The sequence below is a fragment of the Cydia splendana genome, chromosome 14 (assembly GCF_910591565.1).
Source record: "Cydia splendana chromosome 14, ilCydSple1.2, whole genome shotgun sequence".
Lineage (NCBI taxonomy): Eukaryota > Metazoa > Arthropoda > Insecta > Lepidoptera > Tortricidae > Cydia > Cydia splendana.
In genome coordinates, this window is record NC_085973.1 from 7,517,462 (window position 1) to 7,543,212 (window position 25,751).

General features: G+C 36.2%; 1 protein-coding gene across 1 annotated transcript; it reads right to left on the reverse strand.

Moving 5' to 3' along the window:
- Positions 1-2,267: 2,267 nt before the first annotated feature.
- Positions 2,268-16,871, reverse strand: LOC134797151 (putative mediator of RNA polymerase II transcription subunit 26). The gene is made up of 2 exons (XM_063769400.1): positions 16,638-16,871; positions 2,268-5,904 (listed from the first exon to the last, which is right to left on the reverse strand). The coding sequence occupies exons 1-2, from the start codon at positions 16,656-16,658 to the stop codon at positions 2,590-2,592; spliced, it is 3,336 nt and encodes a 1,111-aa protein (XP_063625470.1). The 5' UTR covers positions 16,659-16,871; the 3' UTR covers positions 2,268-2,589.
- Positions 16,872-25,751: the final 8,880 nt, after the last annotated feature.

The window sequence follows — 25,751 nt, forward strand, 5'->3', positions numbered from 1 at the left end:
CAGTAAGTTTTGCGCGTGAGTGACATTTTATGAAAGATGAATAGAAGTCTATTAATTTATTTTTGACAACCCGGTTTTAATACTATAAAACTAGTATTTTTTATAGTAAATGTCATTAATAGTCATTATTTTCATGTTGATTTCTAGTCGTATTTTTAACATATTACATATTTATATACTTACTTAATTTCGGTTTAAAACTCCCTATATCTTGGAATGTTTATTTATTTATTTATTTATTTAAACTTTATTGCACAAAGTATATACAAAAATGTACAAATGGCGGACTTAATGCCAAATGGCATTCTCTACCAGTCAACCATAGGGCCAAACAGACATCTACAATGTTTGAATGTTTTAATATTAAACCTACATTATGTTTTAAATTAAAACCGTTCATACATATATGTAATGTACATATGTTTTTTGCATGCCTGTTGGTCAAATATAGCGCCACCACTATATTGTAATTTGTAATATTCAGACATCGTAAATTTTATAGCATTTTTGGTGCTGCGGAGTGGTGTTAACAGAATTGGTATAGATAATTCCAACTGAAATGGTAAATTAAAGTTAATATTAACGTAATTAACGCTAATTAATCATTAGGGTTGAAATTGTTTGTATACCAATTCCGTTAACACCACGCCGCTGCACCGAAAATGCTATAAAATTTACGGTATCTGGTAATATTACCATCAGACGATCACTGTACTACCTATATTTGCAATTAAAACATTTTGAATTTGAGTTTTATAATAAAATTAAAGAGTTGTATTAAATATCCTTGTCTTTCGATTTACTTTTGTAGTTTCTTCCGATTCAATAAATGCAGTAAGTAAGTTTTTTTGGTCAAGGAAAGTGCTTATTAGTTGGTAGTGTAAGTAGACGTAAAAATATCATATAGGATTAATGTATAATGAATTACTTTCACATTAATAATTTTGGTGTGGTAAATAATTATTGATTAAAATGGTATGGCAGTAACTACGTTTCCACGTGGCAAACATTCGTTAATCAAATGATATCGTTCTTAAAAATCATACAATAATACCAAACTGCTTTCTTTTATTGGTTCTACTAGAATAGGTCATTATAATCGCTCTCATATTAATCTAGTTTATATTTATAACATAAGTGAACACAGCTCTCAATCCACATTTGCATCACACCCAATAAACATCGCGACAGGTGTTCGAAATCCTCATTAAGAAAAAAGTCGATGCGTTTCATAATTTGATTTGATCGTAAAATCTTGGACGATTGGTAACAAAAGTATGGGACTCCGCGGGCAGAAAGCGCGACACACGCGATGCACAGACGCAGCGCGAGCCGCGACCGAAGCCGTATTCTACAATATAAATCTACTAGCAATATAATACCAATTTAGTATCATTGCTTTGCACTTGCACTTACGTGGATGTGCCCTAATGCAAGCAAGAGCTAACAGCTGACGCGTTTGAGATATTTTTTGTGCTATAATATAATACACATTTAGGAATAAGGCCCCATTTCGGCGGACCAAGCTAATGGGCCAATGCCAAGAAGATTGTTGGGTGTCAAAACTGACACCTCGTTACTTTAATTATTAACATTATTGATTTCAATTATTCTTCAGCGAAATCTATACGATGCGTGCGAAGTGCCCAGGTCTACGATCTATTCATCAATTGCGTAAACTTGAGGACATTCATCTTTGTAATCGATCATTAACGTTACTTAAGTGAAATCAGAGGAAATTTTCTCAGCCTAGTGGAATCTTAACGTGATATGATGTCATCTCATTTCACTATTTAAGCTTATGAATCTAATTAACTGCGTTTTTAGTGGACGCACACGCAATGTTCGATACGCTGTTCTATTTTCTCGCATATCTTTAGTTTTATGCTTATCAGATTATTGTTTTTGTTGCTGATTGAAACTAAAAAAAATTTTTAACAATTAATTTATTCAACAATAATGTAAAACTTAATATAATAAAACAAGGTACACAACTCTTATAATAAAAAATACTCATTACTAGGCTTAGGACTTTTCGTAGCATATTTCGTTTCGTAGCGTATAATACGTAAGTATATACTTTTTGACTTTGACTTCGAAAATTTCACATATGACGGCTCCAAGGATTTTAGAACCACGGTATGCTACGAAAAGTCCTAAGCCTACTCATTACAATGACCTATCACAATACAATATTCGTAAACACTTAGTTTAGAATTAGATGATATTTACAATACAACTTAATAATTATTTTGTAAAGAATTCTTTATAATGTACTAGTAACAGTCGATTTGGAAAACAAATGGAAAAAAATATTTACAATACGTTAATTTCAGTCTTAATGTAGGGAATTGTTTTAAGCGAGTCCTTAAATTAAATAAATGCCAATCAAAAACCATATATCTCTACTTATTGACATTACAAACAAATTATCTATACACAACAAACAAAACAACACATTACGATAATGCATACAATTACACCCTATACGAAACGAGTAAATTCCTATTGAGTACGTAAAACCGATAAGTATAAATTTAAGTAGAGCACCAGAGTTAATCAATTAAATAAAATGTAGGTTCTTACTTTCTATGTACTTTCCTTCTCATTACTGAAATCATCAGATTTAGCTTCCATGACGGGGGCTGGGGCTCGTAGTAAAGTCGTTATTCCAGTATCTACTTCCTCATTCGAGGTTTCAGCTTCAAACAATGGTTCCGTTCTCAATATTCTCGTAATTTTAGGTTTGTTAATGCGTCGTCTGCGACCGTGCTTACTATGGCTTACTCTGCCTTTGGAATGTGATGGAGGAGGTGGTTTTAGCAGTGGGTAGGGTTCGTCAATACTTTTAGGATATTTTCTTGGTGAATGATGACCAGGTAAAAGCGCATTTGGATGTCTCTGCCGATCTCCTCTCGTTATGTGCGTTAAAGGTCGCTTAGGCCTATCTTCTGTAAAACTATTTAATGTATTATCACTCTGTGCTGTTAAATCGATGGTAGACATGCCCTCATGACCATTCTCATCTGTTTCTATGACTGCACCAATTGGGTAGTTGTTTGAAGCATCTGCAATAGGTAAACTTTCTTCCTCTTCTTGACTTCGCGAGTATTTCACACCTTGATAAGGAAATCTGCCATTGTTATAAATATCAAAATAAGGGCTACTGTATGAATTGAGGTTGTCACTAACTGCGGATAGGCCACCATAATTATCATTTTTAAGCAGAAGCTGCTGTAGTTGCGACATGTCGAGCTTGATAGGCGCGGGTTTCGTAAACTGATCTCGCAATCCCAACAGATGCGTGTCATCGCCTGGTGTTTTTCCTTTCAGCATTTCAGCAACTAATTTAAGATCAACGTTAAATGGGTTTGCAACTCTAAAACCATTTATGGTCGATAATAACCCACCAGTTTGAGCATCAATATCAGGTCTATTTTGATTGTACGCTGACTGTTTGGCTATTAGTTTACTGAGTATTTCACTACCCACGTCAATTTGGTGACTGCCAACATTTTGGTTTAGTCGTCCTGGCAGTGGTGTTGGAATATTTGACTGATCATAATTATTACTGTGAAGACGTAAAGCATCTGGAGATAATCCTTGGGTTAATTTGTATGGAATATCATTTAATTTTAAAATACTGGCTATATCTGTGGGAACTTGACTTTGGGGGCGCTGGACGTTAGGGATATTTGCAGATGACTGCTGATTGTCTTGGTAATTATTAGATGCCTGAGATGCGTAATTTATAGCAGTTTGTCCATCTATGTATCGCTTGTTGTCATGATTATAAGATGGAATTTGCGTCGGTTGTTTACCGTAATAAGGTATGTTTTGTTCTAACTGCTTAAGTTCATCTGTGACATCCTCTGACTTGCTGCTTTTTATGTTGTAACCATAACCAGTATTCTTATCTTTGTAGTATGCATCAGTTATTTGCTTATAATATTGTTTCAAATTATGCTCATTTATATCTTTGTTGTAGTTTTGTACAGCGTATCTGCTATTGCTGTCTAAATGTTGTGGCGTTTTTGCGTTATCGGAATTTGGAACTACATTAGAGACATCAATAGGTACTATATTTTTTAATGCTTTAGCATGATCAAAAGGTTGTTTCGGTTTAGATTCAACGTTATTTTCTCTTCCATTTTGGTAGTAATATGGTGACGCCGTAATAAGATCTTGTTGGTTATTACCATATAAAATCGGCTGTGAAGATTTTTTATCATTAGTGTTGTAATATGAATTTCCTTGATTATTGTTATTAAACGCCGATTGATAAAGTCCATACATTTGTTGTTGTTTTAGTTGTTCGTGGGCTTTAGCAGCGGCTTTTGCAAATTCTTGAGAGTCATAATTATCAGGAGCTGATTTCGAAATCTGATCATAATTGTATGGTTTCCCAGTGTCCATATGAAACGTCATTTGACTAACGGCTTGTTCAGGCTGTAACCCCATAACTTGCTGCCTCGGGAAATTCCCTGATGGGTAATTGTCGTGAGAGGCGATTTGTCTCTTATCCCCCATTTTCCACCCATAGTCACCATGGGAGTAGTAGCCAGGCTGTGCAGTTTCTTGTTCAATATCTCTGGTGCGACTGCGTATATTACTTAATGCCTGGTAATCGGGTTGTGCGAAGTTCATATACACATTATTTGCTGATGCTAAATTGCCGATACGGTGGGTATCACTGTTCGTATTCTCGATATTGTCGGATAAACCATCTTGTTGGTTATTGTATGGTGAATTATTATACTGCGATAGAGAAACTTCTTGTAAGGATTTAGTTAGTGAATTGACGCCAGTATTTACAGCATTTTGCCAGTTGTCGCGGACTGCATCCGTGTAAGGAGACGATGATGGCGACGAAGTGGGTGTTTGATATTCGTTCTGGTACTGCTGTGGGTTAGGGTATCTGATTCCGTTTGCAGAGTTATCATAATGATCAATTTGAATTTTTTTATTTAAATCATTATTTTCATAACTAAATGGATTGCCTATTGTAGATGTAGGCCTGTTATTGTTATAATCTAGGGAGCTGGATTGAATTGCGATAGGTGACGAAACATATTGCTGTAAATTAGGCTGGCTGGAGAGAAACACTGGTGATGAGCTAGAAACGTAAGTGTTTGCTGGAGTGCCAACATATTGATTATTAGGTAAAGATGTCGATACGTATGAAGAGAGGGGTGAAGGGGTGCTTTGTACACCGTCATATGAATATGAATTCTGACCGTTATATTGGAAAGGATTGTTGCTGGAGTGGTACTGCGAGTGTGACATTTTTGGTTCTAATTGTGGTATTTGATTAGGACGGTTATTTTCATAATTAGAGGGATTGATTGTCGAGTACTGGTATTGGGGTTGCGGAGTTACAGTGTAACTTAGATTGGGAGCGGGGGTAGATACATATTGCTGCTGTTGCTGCTGGTGTTGCTGTTGTTGTTGTTGTTGTTGTTGTTGCTGTTGTAAATATTGGTTCTCTGCCCTCATCTGCTGTAAGAACTCCTCAGGGGGCAGAGAGTACTGCATTGCCGCATACTGGTTGCTAGCCCCAGAATCGCTGTCCTGTAGAACCTCGTTTTTTTGCCCGTCATCCTGCTCCAACTGACGTTGAAAGGGATTTTTGATGCGATAAACTTTTCTAGATCTTCCACGATCTGCTCTGTTGTATTCTTCGGTTTTCTGCGCGTCGTCTGTCAGGTGGTACTGGACACTGACTGAACTCACTGACTGGCTGCTCGGGTCCCTCTGGATGATGTTGGTACTGTAGCTCGTGATAGTCTCAATTTGACCATCGTTGGATGCGAGTTGCTGAAGACGAAGTAGATCCTGATCGCTAAATCCGTCCTGACAGCGAACGTTCTCGATAATTAAACTGGTTATAACTAGTATCCGTATCTGAAACGAAGAAAACAACTGGTAAATATTGAGTTAGAGTACTTACTGAATGAGCTAAAGCATAAATAACTAACTTAACGATGCATGAAAGTGTATTTACAGGTACGCACTAAAATACAGTAATGATTATAAAACCCACGGTGTGAACTGAACCGAACCCAGACCAGACTAACCAGTATTCTAAATGCACTTAGATCATATAAAAAGACAATTTAAATGAGTCACCTGACTCCTATGAATAAAATATTATTCCAGGAAAGTTGTAGCAGGTATCAAGTCAGACAAGTGGCCCATAGCGGTCCGTAAGTAATTAGTTGTACGCTGGTATTTCGGTTTGAGATAGTTCACAAGTTTGAGCTACTAAGTTTCTCTTTCAGGTTTTGCCATGCCGGGTGTTGCGAGGTTATGCTAAGGTCTTACGCATCGCAAGATAGCAATTAGGAACTAGTTACTTATACACTTTCGCTCCTTGAATTTACACATTCATAATGACGAGTAGGTACCTATAATAAAAGTTGTATTCGATTAGTAGGCATAATTTATATGCAAAATGGAAATACCGAACGGTTTATGGACAATAATATTACATTTTACCTAGGCTTTCCTTTTTTTCATTCATTCATTGAAATATATGTGTCAAGTAAACACTGAATGAATACCGTAACACTCGCCTATAATAATATAATAATAAATACTAATTACATCAGACAGGATATAAAAAAGGGGGAAAAATGTAAAAGTGCGTACAGTGCGTGACGCTCTGGAATGTGGGATTGGCATTTTGTAACACGATAGTGACAAGCGCTGTAGCCCCTCAGCCGTAACTCCAGTGATCTCATTGCACTGTGATTTATGACAACACTCACTGTAATTTCGCTAATCGACGTAAATCAAAATGATTTTCATTCTACATTAATGGTAAACGAGCACTACTAGATGATATGGCGTGTGATGGCGTGTGGTTTCCAAATCAGCCTATCATAGGTTTTAACATCGGCTCGTATTAATGAGTTTGTAGGACATTGGTGCAAAATTATCAATTTGATATCTTTCTACTAGCTATTCTTTGTAAATTACAAAATGGTTTTATAATTAAGCTCATTATAAAAGTAGTTTTACTTAAACAAGTTTCACATTTAATAATTGTATGCCGAGTACGTACGTACTCACTACCTACTCTGTACATATTCAGTCGGTATATGTACTTTGGAATGAGATGCTAAGACTGGTAAAATATAAATTTAAGTACCTAAGTATCTATTTATTAAAAAAAAATACTTGTCCGCATACGGTTGAAAATAATTAGCCATTATTCTCAGGTAATCAATTTAAACTAAGTAATTGTCTTATTCTATCTCATTAAATTTAATAAAGATCATTCAGTACGAGCATAGACTAATGCCCCAAGAAATTTATAATAGAATTGTAGCGATGAATCGTGAACGATTCGCATAATGGGTAGAAAGTAGAATTTAATGTGCAGGGTGTATCTATCGTGCGGGTCCGAGGTGAAAGGGCAAGTTGCCAAGTTGTCACCTACGCGATTATACCGTGACTCATTACGGCAAGTTGCAGCGTACCTAGGTTATGTAATGTTACATTGATTTTCTCTATGTAACCTATAATTAAACCTGAAACTGAAAGGGCAAGTGCTCGTCTACGAGGCTGCACTACGGTGACTCATCAAAGCGATTGCTAGAGAATAAATTATGCAATGGTGTAACAAGTTTTTCACTATTTACAACTTGTGTAGACCTGAAAATGAAAGGGCAAGTAGGTGAGCTTTGATTGTGGCCTACCTACGCGATCATTCCGTGACTTATGCTAAAGACTCGAATACAAATATAGATAGAATAGTAGATAATAGATATACTGCTAATAAGGGACATAGGATGTCCGAAATGTTCAAAAGATATTCACGAAAATTATGCGGTGGAAAAAGGGGAAAGTAAATGTTACGGAAAAATATAATAGGTAATAGTGGGTAACAAGCAAGTTAAAAGTTTTCGCTTTTAAAAAGGTGCACCAGTGGTGATTTTGTTATCATACATATATATCTTAAAGAACAGAAGCGGTCTCGTGGTCGCATTTTTATCACCTGCCATGCGTCACTTTCGCACTTACATATTTGTTAGAACGTGACAGGCATGGTGACAAATGATAAAGAGACGACCATCTTAGACCTACCTGCAGCTTGCTTGAGATGAAATAGTAAATAATGATTGCGAAAGGGTAAGTTCGAGAGACGTGCACAACTTAACTACTTTGTTTTCCATCATTATCATTATGGTATCTAATTCTGATCTTTACGGTAGGTATAGGTACTATTATTGGTAACTTATAGATCAAAATATCAACACATGGTATTATAATTCAGAAATATAGGTACATATTTACTTTCGTATGTTATTGTTACTTTGGTCGGTCGGTCTACAAATTAATATGAATAATTTTAATTTTACACTTAATATAAAAACAAACTCTATTTTTATATTGTCATTGGATGGTTAAATAAACAAGGACTTACATCTTAGTAAAAAAGGCAAAAAATAAAATATAATACCTGAAAATACCTGACCTACCTACGAATATTATGATGTATCATAAAAAATTGCTCAATGGAAAACTTACAACATTATGCATAATACGTAGGTACCTATACAATCCTTATGAATTGCCATTAAATATTAATTTAATTTCAAATCAGCTTATAAAATCAATTTAGCAGTCTTTCTTAATCATACTCAAATTATAATAGAGATGCCAAATACACTTAAAATGCAATAAGATCTAGATGATCTAAAATAGTGATATAACATCTGAAGTAGTACAACTCGTCAGGTATTCATCTTTTATGTTATTGCATATAAATGAGATTCAAATGGTTTCAAGTCTTATAGCTGTCTTAAAGCTAAAATCGTAAACAAATTATAGTCTACATTAACCTCTAACCTGAGGTGCAGACGTGTCAGAGTCAGAGACACTAAGTTCCGTACATCCATGCTAATCAATTTCCCATTTGATGTGGTTCAATGTGCATGCAAATTTCAATAGCCTTTAATAGTTCTCTATAATCTGAAATACTCTAACGGCCTAGCATAAGACCTTTATATGCCTATCACGATTAAGTAGTGTAGGTACTTAAGATAAGCATACGTTTAAAGCTTATAACTCTTATAAGCGTATGTAAATACGGATTTACCTTTAATATCATTTGAAAACTTTTGAACTTTTTTGAATTAGGGTTAGGTACTTACATTTTGCCAACACGTATAGGTAGCTATTTTAAATTCCAAAACTATATATTTTTTAGATTTCACACTTTTGGCCAAGTCTACTACATCCCCAACATCTGAGTGATCTCTGCCTCAACCCAGGCCTGCATTGTTCGAATTGAGATAATATTGTGTATTGATCATAGTTGCTTAGATAGTTCATTGTTATGGGCCATTCATTATTATGGGCCATTAAAAAAAATGGCTTATAAAGAAAGAATTCTATTCTCTCAAGGATTTCTTTGAATTATATTCTTCATGAATCATGATACTGTCTACTGTGTATAGATAGATATAGAATTGAATAGAATAATATTTATTTGAAAAAACCTTGTTAATAATAAATATCAATAGGAGCGCTTTTTCAGTCGGCTCACAAAAGTCCTTAACAGTCTTTTGTCAGGAGGCAACAAAGTGCGCGCCTTCAACGCCTGGGTAATGCCTCTTCTCACATACTCCTTTGGCATACTAAGGTGGACTCAGACCGAGCTGGACGCCCTGGATCGGAGGGTCCGGTCACTGCTCACCACACATCGCATGCTACACCCACGCTCGTCAGTTATGAGATTGTACATCCCACGGAAGTGTGGAGGCCGAGGCTTCCTAAACGCCAAGGATCTCCACAACCGCGAGGTGTACAATCTCAGGAATTATTTCCTTAACAACGAGTGTGGGATGCATCGTGATGTGGTGGCAGTAGACAGGAACCTCACGCCGCTCTCCTTGGCAAACGAGAACTGGCGCAAACCTGTGGTACTAAGTACTGCGGATCGCAAGGCGGCATGGGAGAGTAAGGCGCTACACGGGCGGTTCTACAAGGCCCTCACGGGACCCGATGTGGACCTGCTCGCGTCGGTGAACTGGTTACGATTCGGGGACCTCTTCGGAGAAACCGAGGGTTTTGCCTGTGCAATTGCGGACGAAGTGATGATGACGAACAACTATCGGAAATATATCCTGAAGGACGGTACGGTCTACATTTGTCGGGCATGCCGCCGTCCCGGAGAGTCACTCAGGCATATCATTTCCGGTTGTTCTCATCTTGCTAACGGTGAGTACTTGCACAGACATAATCTCGTAGCCAGGATTATTCACCAGCAACTTGCTCTTCTATACGGCCTTGTGGACCGCGAAGTACCGTACTACAAGTACTTACCTGCGCCTGTTCTCGAGAATGGTCGTGCCACGCTCTATTGGGATCGATCTATCATCACTGACAGGACTATTGTCGCCAATAAGCCTGACATCGTGTTGATAGACCGATCGCAGCGCCGGGCCGTGCTCGCCGACGTCACCATCCCCCATGATGAGAATCTCGTGAAGGCCGAGAAGGACAAGTTCAGCAAGTACCTAGACTTAGCTCACGAGATTACCGCCATGTGGGATGTTGACTCGACGATCATTGTTCCGATAGTTGTGTCAGCGAACGGTCTCATAGCGAAGAGTCTCGACCAACACCTAGAGAGACTCTCGCTGGGTGGTTGGATCAAGGGTCAGATGCAGAAGGCGGTAATATTGGACACGGCGCGTATAGTACGTCGGTTCCTCACTCTGCGGCCCTGACCACCGGCAGCTTGGGCCAAGCTCCGCTGCCGGCGGCACCCTAGTTTAGGTTTTTTATAATGTGTTTATATGTATTTTTTATTGTTTTGTAAGTGTTTTTTTATATTTTACTTTTATATTCATATTATAACAAACCTAACTTAAGACGAAAAATAAATAAAGAGAATAATAATATCAATATCAATAATTCATATATGCTATGTATGTGTATAATAGTTATGTGTTTCTTAGTTTTAAGTGTCCATTGTATACCCGAGTTGTGTTACCGTTGAAACTCACATGTACTACATAACACCTCTGTAACACGGTTGTACAATAAAGAACTATCTTATCTTATCTTATCTTATCTTATCAAATGAGATTAGTTGAGTAACATTGTTTTGATCTTTTTTCTATTCCAAAAATATGTAATACGACACGCGAACGATTAAGTAAGCCCAGTTATTTGCATTAAAAAACAGCCGAAGGAAGAAAGGCCACGAAATCAACTCGTTTTCGTTGTGACATCTGGCCTAGAGCAACCGGATTGGACGTAACAGTGTTTCTGTTAATTTACGATATATGCTTGAATAATGTAAATCAGTTCCCATGGACCAAAAAAGGCGTGTGCCACATTGTAAGTAGGTGTGTAGAAGAGTGATTTTTATTTTTTATGGTCTTCTTTTAAGATTTTTTTTCTTGAACATAGAATAAGTAGGTATGGTAATTTAGCAGTAGGTACCAATCATTATATTTAATACATTAGGTACCCTCCTTTATTTTGTGCTGTTGGTAAAAAAATACGTAGGTCTTACTTATCCCTGTACTTTTTTATAATATCCATAACATTAATAAAATATCGCGTCCGATTTTATTATGTTTCACAATGACAATTAAATTAATCCAAAAACGTTTAATACCTACATTAAGAACGGGTCACATATTTATGTACATTGGAGAATATAACAACACCAATTCGAATTTCAGAATAATTTAACTATTTATCTCCCCAATGGGAGATAAATAGTTAACCACAATTAATCACAATTGATTCTAAATCGCAAGACCATTTAATAAATACCGTCTTTCGCTGCCAGTTTATATATTAGATAAAATAACAAAGCTATCTTCACATCTTCCCTTAAGGGGCATACCGATTACGAACAGGTTAGCTAACTCATGAAAGCCATAACATCCATTATTCTGCAGTCAGAGGTCGCGCGACAGGGACGCGGGTGCATGCGGGATGTTTCTCTGCCCTTTACTGGTCACGTTTCACCAGATGCGCGCGCAGGGAAAGTGGCTTCCGAGCCTTCTCGCTACCTTCCTAGGTCTTTGACATTGATGGAACGTGGGAAGAGGAAAGGGAAACCTATGGGTTTGAGCTTTGTTTTACGTAATCTGGTGACCTGGCATTTGCGTTTCCGGTGTGTAACCAATAATTGGGCGAGTCAACTTTTAGCCTGACACTAATCTGTCCTCGATATGAAATTTCGCTTATAAATAATATATTACTTTATATAATTTTACATTATACGTTAAAACAAGCAATTTGCTCTCTGATAGACATAAAGTTACAATTTTTAAATGAGAACCGTGTTTCTTGGTAACTCCAGAGACATTTTTGGTAACGCCAGAGACGTGAAAAGTGTCGGTCTAAAAGTTGATTCGCCCAGTTATGTTGCGCGGATATTGCGATTATTTTTGCAATTACGGATAACTGGATATATAAAATTTAGCAATTATTAATTAAGTAAGTAGATTAAAGGATGTGCTGGTTGTTTGGTGACGAAATAATTTACTACATAAATAGGACTCTTTCGGAAATGGCTATTTAGGTAATTCATAGAAATCTTATTTTCTAATCTTACCCGTCAGCGTCAGACTTTTTTGTTAGGGAAGATCAGTATTCAAGAAGATACCTATGCAAATTAACTGATAACATTCAGTGATTAAAACTAATTTAGGTAAAGCATAAATCATAGAGTAAATAATTTATTGTTTAGTGCGATTGGGTTATTTAGGTAAGTATTTATTAAAAAAATTAAAACTATTTTAAATTAATGACAGCATCGTTGTCCATTGTTTTCTTTATCTGGCGCACACTAAATGTACATACATACCTACTTAGTTAATAGAGTTCAGGAATTAATCGGGCATATAAATGTCACCGACCACACAGCCACCACGCAATTGACGTAACACAACGGTATTGTATTACGTTGAGGTACTGTAAGAGTCAATGTTATTATGACTCATGCGGTAATCGACAACGACGTTGCGTGTTACGCTTAGTGCTCGGGTCAATGGGGTTGGCAACTGTCACCTTTTTCTATGAGATTTGGATTAAAGGGGATAAAATTCCATTAGAAAACAAAAATTTTGACACAATTTTAGGGATTGACAGGGCAAGCTATGCTGGCGCCATCTGCTAAATACTTCAACCGGCCAACCCCATTGAGGTCTAGGGTTGTAATCTTTTGCAAAGCTAAATAGATAGCGCCAAACTAGAGGTTTTTAAAGCGATTGCATGTAGGCTCTACATATAATTACAGGGTCCAACCACCTTTTTTTGTACAAATATTTAATCTATATCATACATTTCTAAAGGTTGACTGGTAGAGAATGCCTCATGGCATTCAGTTCGCCTTTTTTTTGTGGAATAAAGTATATTTTATTTAATAATGGCATGTAGCTGCATCGAATTTTCACCTTAGTTAAGTTGTTAATAAAACATAAACATAAACCACTTTATTCGAGTAGGTAAGTGATAGCAAATATTAATTAACGGGCGCGAGGAAAATCTTTGAAAGTTAAGTGTTATTAATTGACTTGTAAACAAAAACGCGACAATGAATAATTCTGGAGCAAAAAAGCCTTATCCAACAAAAACAGTAACTGTCACACAACTGATGTTAGCGCAGAGTATTTACTCATAGTGTTAATATTCATGTTTATGCACTGGGCCTGCAATGTGGTGAGTAATGTGCGTAATCCACGAAGGGGAAAGAGGAAGAAAACAAGTGCAATTAACGGATAGGAACTGAGAGCATCCTGTATTTTAACGACAGCCATGATCGTGTGGCTAGTTTGTACCTGATTATTTAAATGAATGTTAAGTAATGAGAAAACCTGCTGGTTATCGTAGTTGTAATAGTTATGTGGTCGTAAAAATTTTACATGTTTAGATGAAAATGTAAAGATATTTTTAACAGGTATTAGTTACAAGGTACCATTGACCGGGGCGACTTTCAAATGCAGGGGCGACTTTAAAATTCTAGTTTTTAAGCCATAATATATATTTATGCAAGATTTTTTACAGTAGGTGAATATGAATATATAGTACCTAATCTAACTAGTTACAGGAACATTTTCAGTAAATAATGAATAATGGTAATTCTATGGCCGTTTTAAATCTATCAAAGTAACCCCAAATTTTCCAAAGTCACCCCGGTCTACGGTATGTTACCGTCTGGCGTCTTCGTATATGAATTTTTAATAGTGACATTATACAGAGAAAAATACTGTCTGTTTTACGGTAGCAGAGTGACATTTTGTCTACCTATTGTTTATAGAAAGCGTTTATTTTAACCCGCCGTTACTTAAAATCGAGAGTAGGTTTATAAAAAAGGAAAATATGTAATTCCAATTCTTTTGTCTGTATATGTTACATAAGCAGATAATATCATTAATAATCAACGATAATACACTTAATTACGTGTGAAACCGAAGAATAAAATTATAACAAATCATACTACTTACTTATCGCGTTCATAATTCACTGTTTAAAATTATACCTTGGATGTTAGAGTAAGTATGCGACTGCAACTGAATCTTTAATTTCATAAACAGCTTATGTCTCTCGAAATTACATAACGCGTTAAGTTGTTTTATAATCAACCAACTCGGTAAGGTTCAGTAATGATACTTGATTGATGGCCACTAGTGTATTACTAATCGATGAGTTTAATTCAATGTCTGCAGACAGTAATTCATGTGTCAGGTCATTGCTCTGAAGCTAATGACTTTAATGGGCGCTTGTCAGTATAGAGCGGTTATTTAGTGTTGCCGAGCATTACGCTGCTATTGAGACTGTAGGAAGTCTTGGAACTGTCATTTTCTCTTTTGAAAATTGTAAATGATTACTATAAACATGATTGGTCTACTGCTGTAAAATTCCTACAATGTTTAGACGACGTATTTCATAAATAATCTTAGAAACCACATTGTTGGTCTGTTTATAATTGTCAGTTACGTTTGAGTTCCGTATGTAATTTCATGTAACAGATCTTTGTTTGACTTCCTACCGTATTGTTATAGTCGAGTTAATTTTAAAGGGAACCATATACAATCCAAGGAAGTGTGTTATTATATTTTGTGTCGCTTATCTACGCATAAACACAGTTTATGTAATTAAACAATATAATACTAAGTAATAATCAACATTATTATTCCATCATCAAGAGATAGTACATTAGTACAAAGCCTGGTAAATAAAGATGAATGGTGAATGTTGGGGGTAAGTAATTCAATTGATTTAGTAATCAATCATAGAAACAAATGTATGGTGTCACAATTATTAAAACTTGTATCTAATTTTAGCCGAATTTCGTGGAAACTTTTAATAATTAGTATTTTTTATCTCAATTATTGAAAAAAATATCTTCAAAACATATTCAAGACGTGGTATATGAGTAAGTGAGACCAATAATTTTGCTTTATGGGAAAGTACGTACCTACCTAGCTAGTTCTTACACTGAGAGAAAAGGATAACAAAAACACACCTAGAATTACTGACAAGGAGAGTCAACTAATAGGAACAAATTGACTTTTGCAATTTCTATTAGTTCTTGCAATTTCTATTATCTGTTTGTTGAAATTAGATTTAGGATTACTGAGCTGTCTGTAGAAATAAATAAACTTTACAGAAATAGTGAAACGTCTATAATTATTACTAAACTTCATTTTTTTCCCCCAGTACAGAACTATTTTTTAATTCCTGGTTTAGTTTACTAATGATTTTTCTCTCAGTGTACGTCTATACGAGTATGTCGACTGGCATTTCAGTGCTTCTTTAAGGGTCACAGTTCTTACCTTGCCGCGGACTCTTACACTTAAAAATTATGAAAAAAGCAAGTTGAAGTTAAGTATATGGGATATTAAATCTACGTTAATGCCAATTTAATGCGTAAAATCAGTTATGACAAATTACCTACTTACAGACATGAGCAACAATTTTATGTAAAATGTGGTATTGACAAATACGAGTAGACAATGACAGTTTGCCACCACCATTGTTATTCCACCGGGGGACCCGCTGCTTTACAAACACTCCAAAATCGAAGACTTCAAATATCTAAGTAGGTTATAAAACTTATAAATATTAACTTCAGGTTCATTGACTTATACGGGATCTTTTTGTTTTTTACAAGCTGTTATGTAACTTGCAATGTTCATATATGTATACCTAAGTACAAAATTATTTTGTATGTATATTCCCCGATTTCTCAAAGACCGACCTCGAAGTTGATCTGATCGTCATCATAATTAAAATCTGATAATAATCTACGACGCTGGTATTTTAATATTTTTTCCTCAGTTATTTTATAAAAGTTTATATTGGATCGATAAGTATAAAATACCTAATATGCGAGAGAAATGTTCCTGCCACAAGAAACACTAAAGTTCGTAAGTAAAAAAAAAAACTATACCTATGCCTAATATTTCATTGAAGCTATTCTACCTATACCCATACAATTCCTTACAATTACAGCTCGATCGGCCATACTTTATTTACCTGTTCCATATCACCAAAATAATAACGAAATTGAAATGCACTGTACGGAATTAAATGAAACAAACCGATTGCAATATTTGATAATGAGTACAGTGCGTGCCAAAATAAAAAATCCTCACCGTTTGCAGTACGGCCTTCATTTTCACATGTAAACAACACTATCTCCCAAACAGTCCAATCACATATTTCGCACTTCACGAGTACTGAGGACAAGGAACGTGGTGGCAGTGCAAATGAAGTTCAAGGCTAGTTTGCGCCAGGCTTATATACGGGGGTAGCGGAGCGTGCGACCGCGGCTGTGTGCAGCGGGTGCATGTGCATTGCACACTTGCAAGCGGGCTGGTGGTGCTCAAAGTGTAAAGTGTCGTTCTATGGAACTTGCTAACTATGTAAACAAACCGCCATATTGAAATTGTCAAACAATGATGAATTTACTAGTGACTTTTGTTTACATAGTTAGCAAGTTCCATAGAATGACACTTTAGGGGCGAGGCATTTGGGCCTTTAGCCTCGTCCTGCCCAATGTGATTTATAAATGACATATGCCATTTTTAGCAAGTTATGAATGAAAAGCCTGGATAGGCTGAGTTAACACTGAAACGTCTCGGTTTTTACTGAAAACGTGAAACGAAGGAAAATGAACTATATTTCCAAAAAACAAAGGGTTTGGATTCCAATGGCTTAAGCTACTAGCTAATATAATACGAGTAAATAATTTATTTTATTTATAATGTTTTAAATATTACACGTCAAGTTATGCAATACAATTGTGCATTGTGTTTAAGCACTCACGTCTATTATGGGAATTGGGTTTTAATTTTATAACTTCTATTTTCTATTATCAACTTCCTTTTTTTAGATAGGTTATTTCGATTTGTGAGCTGCTGAAACCCATCTGTTCAGTAGAAATTCCTTTCTTTTATGATTTCGATGGTTTCCTTGACCATGGAATTCTGGATTTTCATGAGCATGGGAAAGTTGTATCGTTGTTGCGAGAGGATCTGCTTCTGAGATAGTTCCTATAGCCTAATGCAGATGAAGCATAGGTACCTACTATTCCAGTTTATGGCGCATACTTACGTATCTAAGATCAGTACGGTTACCATCAGTTTGTCACTGACATAAACGCCGTCGACAACGTAATTTACTTTCTATACGTCCCGTTTGCACTAATGTGCGAGTGCGAGCGAGATGTATAGAAAGTAAATTACGTTCTCGACGGCGTTTATGTCAGTGACAAACTGATGGTAACCGTACAGTAATTGCTAAACACCTTTTTTATATTTTACATGATAATATATTTACAAACTGATAAACCTTTGGTAAATATTAAATGATATGAGATCTGAAAAACTTATTACTGAAAGCAAGGAAATCAATTCCATGACCATTCAGCAGCATATTTATGTTTATAATACTTATAATAATAATGATTCAGCCTATATACGTCCCACTGCTGGGCACAGGCCTCCTCTCATGCGCGAGAGGGCTTGGGCTATAGTTCCCACGCTAGCCCAATGCGGATTGGGGACTTCACATACACCTTTGAATTTCTTCGCAGATGTATGCAGGTTTCCTCACGATGTTATTTATGTTTATTGATATTTAAATACAAACGACAATAAAACCTTGTCATAAAAGCTTTAAAATTATATTTAATGTACTAGCTGTGCCCGCGGCTCCGCCCGCGTGGAATTCGGTCTGTGTCAGTAAGCGGCTAATTTCTAATCCTAATTTCTCTCCCTCTCCCCTGGAGGCGGAACTTGAAGTGAAGTTGACAGATGGATATGCTAGAGGACTGTAGTCCAGATAAAATATTTTACAATTAGGTACCACTAAATAAAACTACACTCCAAAGTCAATAGTTTTTTCGCCCTTATTCAAATTTTACACGTGACTTAAACGACAGAGTAGTAGGTGTATATCGGACGATACAGTACCTAAGCCGTAAAGGGGCCCGATTAACAGTCCGCCGGACGGTATCGGCCTGTCAGTTGTTCGGAATTGTCAAAATTTTGTTCTAACTGACAGGCCGATACCATCCGGCGGACCGTTAATCAGTAAGGTATACGCGCGCGAGCGAAAGCGAAGCGGCCTGCCTGGCTAGACCGCCACTCACCGTGGTCTTATTCAGAGTCCTGAGGAAGACCACGTGCCCCTTGTAAGCTCAATGCGTTGCGAGACTATCGGGAATGATTCGATTTTTTTCGGGAATGCATGGTAATGCGTATAAAATGCGACTCCCAAATCGTATGACTCCGCAAACGACCAGTGCCGGATTAAGATATTTTGATGCCCTAAGCATTTCTAGACCATGGTGCCCCCTCTCTCTAGGGTCATCAACATTACATTGAAATTTTTTGGTTAATTGAGTGACGTTCATTGCCGCATTATAGCTGAAGATGGAAATTAATCACATCATTTTATCACGACAATTGACAGTGCCGCAGCAGTAACGTTGCAACAGAGTACCTAATGCTGCCGCAGTCGCCACCCGAATGTCACCCTTATCATATCTTAGAATGTTATTGAAAACGCGAGCGAAGCGAGCGCGAAAATTTTTCGATATAAAAACGCAATTTTATAGACAGTTGTACATTTTGACTTTTAGTATGGAAATCAGTCACATAATTTAATCACGAAAATTGACAGTGCTGCAGCAGTAACGTAGTAACAGAGTAATACTGCTGCAGCCGCCATAGCTTAGAAATTGATTGAAAACGCGAGCGAAGCGAGCGCGAAATTTTTTCGATATAAATAGGCAATTTGATAGACAGTTGTACATTTTTACTTTTAGTATGGAAATCAGTCACATCATTTTATCACGAAAATTGACAGTGCTGCAGCAGCAACGTTGCAACAGAGTAATGCTGCTGCAGTCACCATATCTTAGAAAGTTATTGAAAACGCGAGCGAAGCGAGCGCGAAATTTTTTCGATATAAAATCGCAATTTGATAGTTGTACATTTTTACTTTTAATATGGAAATCAGTCACATCATTTTATCACGAAAATTGACAGTGCTGCAGCAGTAACGTTGCAACAGAGTAATGCTGCTGCAGTCGCCACATCTTAGAAAGTGATTGAAAACGCGAGCGCAGCGAGCGCGAAAATTTTTCGATATAAAAACGCAATTTGATAGACAGAGTTGTACATTTTTACTTTTAGTATGGAAATCAGTCACATCATTTTATCACGAAAATTGACAGTGCTGCAGCAGTAACGTTGCAACAGAGTAAAGCTGCTGCAGTCGCCATACCTTAGAAAGTGATTGAAAACGCGAGCGCAGCGAGCGCGAACATTTTTCGATATAAAAACGCAATTTGATAGACAGAGTTGTACATTTTTACTTTTAGTATGGACATCAGTCACATCATTTTATCACGAAAATTGACAGTGCTACAGCAGTAACGTTGCAACAGAGTAATTTTGCTGCAGTCGCCATATGTTAGAAAGTAATAGAAAACGCGAGCGAAGCGAGCGCGAAAATTTTTCGATATAAAAACGCAATTGATAGACATTTGTACATTTAGACAGTTGTACATTTTTACTTTTAGTATGGAAGTCAGTCACATCATTTTATCACGAAAATTGACAGTGCTGCAGCAGCAACGTTGCAACAGAGTAATGCTGCTGCAGTCGCCATGTCATAGAAAATTATTGAAAACGCGAGCGAAGCGAGCGCGAACATATTTCGATATATGTATTATTCATTTATTAAATCAACATAATTATTAAATTATTTTTGTTGATATCCGTGTCTTCTAAACTTAGAGTTAATTTGGCAAAATCTTTCCTCGGTAGCTTATTCATGTCACATCGTATTAAATTCAGCGCCATCTGTTAGTTTACCAGGGTACTCAATAGTGGTAGCACATATTTGAAAAAAGTTTGCCCCTCCTTCCTAAGTAGCGCCATAAGATTCAGGGGCAAACTTAAGTCAATCGAGTGTTGTGGCTACCCCCCCTTTTAGGGGTTGAATTTTTATAGCCTATAACCTGGCCGGGGATTTTCTCGACAGATTAGTACAGTTTTCATCAAAATCCGTTCAGCCGTTTTCAAGTGATGCGCGTTCAAATAAACAGACAAACAGATAAACAGATAAACAGACAAACAGACAAAAATTCTAAAAACTTTTGGAACGTGTTCTGTTATCGATTCTAAGTATCCCCAGCCAACTTTTTTTCAAATATCTTCCATGTACAGACTTTCGACCGTCTTCAGCTTTATTATATGTATAGATAGATTCCGCAATGTGGATGAGAAAAACCGTGTAAGTATGTATTAATGTTTTCAAACATACCTCTTTAATAAAGTTTGACAACCACAGCGTATCAGACGGACAATGTGAGTTACCCCCGAGCCAGAGCAATCGCTGCATAACCCTACCCGTTTAAACCCCTTACACTGTCTCTCTCTACTGCTTTTCCACTTTACTTGAAGACAAGTAAAATATAAAGACTAGTAGTCTAAATACAGATTACAGAGGTACGGTCATCATTTTTGTTTTTGTAGGCTTTATTTCCGCTAACGTCGTTATGCCATTTATTTTTAGGTGTTAGCGGTAACTAGATCGTTGTATAATTGTACCAAAAATATATGCCGGTATTTTTAAATCAAGTAATAGCACCCATTATTAATTTATTTAATTTTCCTAACGATGAATACGAGTCATTAAATATAATTTGGTAGGTATTTACAGTTTGCTCTTCGGCGAAGGAAAACATCATGAGAAAACCAGACTAAACCTAATAATTGTAATTAAAAATCTACAAATAAGATCTAGTTTAATTTCTCTCTAGGTTGCCAGGTAGTAGACAATAGCTTTTTCACCTCAGCAGCTCGAACAAGGGTACTTTGCATCTTAAAAACAGTGAGCAAAATGCGATTTTGCTCACTAAGTCATTTTATCTCACTCAGTGAGCAAAATCGCATTTTGCTCACTGAGTGAGACAAAATGTCATTCAAGTGATCTTTATAGTCAAATGTCATTTCAACATGCGGGGTCTAATACAAGTTCGATATACTTGGGTTCTATTATCTCTGTCCCTCTAGGTATGTTCTCACTGCTTAGGGTGAAAAATTTTGTGTACTACACGAGATCAAAGTTATTTACATCTCGTGCGCTTTTGAATCCCTTACTACGCTCAAGATTCTAAATTAGATTCACTCGCTACGCTCGTGAATCTATTATAGAATCTTTCGCTTGCACGGGACTCAAAATAAGCACTCGAAGAAATATCAAACTTTGATCTCTTGTTGTACAAATAACTATTGTCCCGGCGCAAATTCTTGAGATGATCTTGCGAAAAACGGACCTCAGACTCTTTTAAGTAGCAGATATGTTTTTTAATATTAGTCGTAGTAAATCACAAACAAAAACAAAATAGGAGGAATGCAATTGCCTTCTCATTTTTTATCATTGACTGTCTTTATTGTTTGCCAATTTTTATCATTGTCAGTCTTTATTTTCACCGACACAAGCGCTACTGTTATGGCATCTTGTAGTAGCCTACGTGGGGTCAAAGATCGGTAGAGTCGTGACCGGTAGGTAGTATACGTTGGACTTCTTTGAGAGAGCAATAATGTATTAATAATTTTAACACTCAATATCATACTTAACAAGCATTTTATGAGATAAAAACTTACAAGGTATTTGTAATTAGCTTCCAACTAGCCAATGACCAGCGCCTGTGGGCATATTAATTTTCTACATAGATTCCTGATATAAAAAAACATGTGTTTATGTCAAACCATAGAGCAGTAAGTAGGTATAATGTACTTATTTCTCTATGGTAAATACTTTAACCATAGCTTTTCAGAAAATATCAAAAATATTTTTTTTTACTTCTGTTCCCGAAAGTTCCGGATATTTGAACTTACAGATGTGCTAATGCCAAAAAATTTAAAAGTTCCGGGAAAAATTCTTATTTCTCGTTGTGACCCCTGTTATATAAAACTATGAAATAAATTTAGTAAAAATTCCTAGGTATAGCTTTTTACATTAAAGGATAAATGGAAAAATTCACCACTTCGAGCAAGTTTCAATTCGCAAACTTTCGGATCTTTCTTAATTTTTTTTTTGTATCGCTCGTACACGTATTTTCTTTGTAAAAACTTAGTTTACATACTTCTGCACATTAGTATAGTACTATTAATACCTAACTTATCGTGAACTATTCAGGAATAACTTGAAGCTTTGAACCTTGATTTGCGATAATCGGTCTCTAACTCTCAATAACTGCGTCTTATGTCTTGTTTATGTTGCAGGAACAAACTATAAATAACCGGACAAAGCTATCATATCAGCTCTCTTAAAGCTTGAGCTGTATAGTTCAAATTTGTACCAACATCCTGTAAAACTAATAGGAAATACATATATCAGACATTTGTTTATTTTGTAAAAGATGTAAGCGCCATTAGAATGCCTTGATGTTCACCTTTTTAAAGTAGTATGGCGTAGAAAGGGAAATTTGCACTCCATCACGATGGAACGCATTTTGCATTATTGTTATAAAACCATTGCATTGTCTTTGTTATTGATGGGCAATGCGGTTATTTAGTTCTCTTTTTTTCTCACATAATAATTATATGTGCAATTAAGTCAGATAAAAAGTATGTGAGTTTATAATTATATCGCAGCTTTATAGCTTAGGAAATCGATCTAATAACTTCCTATTCTCTTTACCTATCTTTGGTACCTAAATAACTACCTAGAGTTTATAGTTCGTAATTATTATCCGTATGCAGAAAGTGACAGACATGATAATCTTACATACATTCTTATTGCATATTGGGATAGACGTAGCTATTCCTTAGGTACGTCATCACGTTCGTGAATGCTAGGTTTCAATTTACTTGTAATAGTAGATTTGTCTCCATCCTTACGTATCGATCGACAGTTCGATACCGACGAGGGAAGCAAATCACTAGACAGGAAGTACAAAACCAAGTGGTCACGATCCTCAGAAATGAGGGCCGACAAAGAAGAAGAGAAAATAGCAGATAATATATAGCTCTCGGGTAAGTAGGTAAGGTGTTACTTATAGATATGCACTAATTAAGTCATAAACTAGCACATGTGTAAATTTAATTTACAATACTCATGCTATTTGATGCCTACAAATTACTGCACGATATCAATATTATCAGCCATTTTTATAATTTTTTGGCTTTATTACAAAAATAATTTTCGCAGTTCAATTTATCAGCGATACCCGATATATAAATCTTGACTTCACATCCTACAGTAACTTTTGTTTTGTTACTTTACAAGTCTTGTAACGAGGTGAGCTCAATCAATAACTATAAATTCATACCTAACGGCAATAGATACTACCATAAGAACTCTCGTTAAATCTTACCATTAAATGCTGAGGGGATTAAACAGGAAGGCTTGCCCAGAGTTATAATGACGGCATATCGCAAAAACTTGCTCAAGTGTTGTAACACATGCCTGGCAGCTTTAAACCCCTATCGATTTTACTCTTTATTCCCAAGGCGGAAGGTCGCAATTAATGTTAATAATCTTATGGTGCCGACAATCCCTGCAGTGTTCATTCATAGATAATAGGCCTAAGTGTTCGAAACTTCCCGTATACTTACGTCTTTAAACGTTTGCGCGGTGGAGGTACCCAGGGGCTGGCTTAGTGTCAGCATTTTCACTCTCATTTCCCAGCTCATTTTCCGGTATTCCGGTATAAGTGACCGGTTGTGAGGAATCAGGAAAAGGCGCTTCTTAAGTCTAGTGGAAGTTCTTATTAAAGTGAGGACACACGGGCTTGTTTTGTGACGATGGAAAGATATGTGACTATAAGGATAAATACCTATACCTACCTAAATAAATTTGTACAACTAAATATGTGTGAAACATTTAATACAAACAGCAACACTCCTAACTGTACCTACATATAAGGTCCACCGATGTACAGTTAACCTAAGTTATTTTTTATGCCAGTGAAAAGTCTATGAAACTTTACAATCCTCAAGCATCAAAAAGAACGTGGTGATAGTCATTTCAACTTCTGTATTAAGTATGTTAAGAACAAACATAAAAAAATTGGGCTTCATCTTGTCTCCATTATGGGCTCTTGTTTCTCAAACTCTTACAAAAAAATATAAGTAGGTATGCCAGTGAAAAGTCAATTATAGTTTTCACATAATTATTCTCCTCCTCGCGCTCTAACGGTTTTAAGGTTAGCCAAAATGACCAATGGACTTCACTTGATTTGGTGCTTCTCAACTGTTGCATAGCATGGCTGACTAGCCCTTGTCGCAATGCTCACCCGTGTGTTTACAAAGCTTAAAGGGAAAACAACAGGAAATGACACGCTTTGGTCAATTACGCAATCACCGATCGGACAGGAGTCGATAGATATGGCTAAGTCGCTAATTATGTTCCTGAAATAAGTCAACCGTATGCGACATGTGTTTAAGTAGGTATACCTATTTATTTTGCATTGCAGTGGTACATATTCATGTAAGTTCATATTCAGGGGGCCGATTTTTGAATTTCGACCGCTCGATTTCTTGTATTTCGTTCAATAATATCTCCAGTACCCGGCATTTAAATTCTACTAATACAATTGAAAACGAGTGGTCAATACCACTCTATTCCCAATTTCTATCGCTCGTATTTCAAAAAATAGCATTTCACTGTTTTTCGCCGATTTTCGAGTGACGAAATCGAGCGCACGAATTTCAAAAATCGGCCCCCTGGGCCGTATTGCATAATAAACTACAACTAATATTACAAGCGGAACTCCTTTTCTAATTTCACTTATTAAAAAAGGAGTTCCGCTTGTAATATTAGTTGTAGTTTATTATGCAATACGGCCCTGGTTATGAATATAATTTAATGAAAACGCTTGAAGTAACTTCTGATTTTTTTAAATACTTTTATTAATTGGGTAATACATATATTGACCCTTAATTTGTAACTAGTAGTAATGGTAGTCGCTTTTATTACCTACTTTAGGTGTTCAATGATTCGAGATAAACTCGAGAAAAAAAACTAAAACTACATTATCTTATGTTACTTATGTTATGTCACATATTAAAAAACTTATGATTATCGCTTTTTTGCTCTTTTCCAGAAAAGTTAGCTGAACCTTAATTTAATCAGACACAATATTAGGGATTGTGTGGCCTAAGTTTCTTTCTTTTCTCTTATTTCGGTAATTCTCACCTTCGTGATTTCCTCCCTGTTGCGTTCCAAAGGAGGATTTCTCATAA

Excerpts from the sequence above, each read along its gene's own strand:
- LOC134797151 (XM_063769400.1), bottom strand. The coding sequence starts at position 16,658 with ATGAAGGCCGTACTGCAAACG. Across the intron at positions 5,905-16,637 it reads TGAAGGCCGTACTGCAAACG|ATACGGATACTAGTTATAAC; the intron begins GTGAGGATTTTT and ends TCTTCGTTTCAG.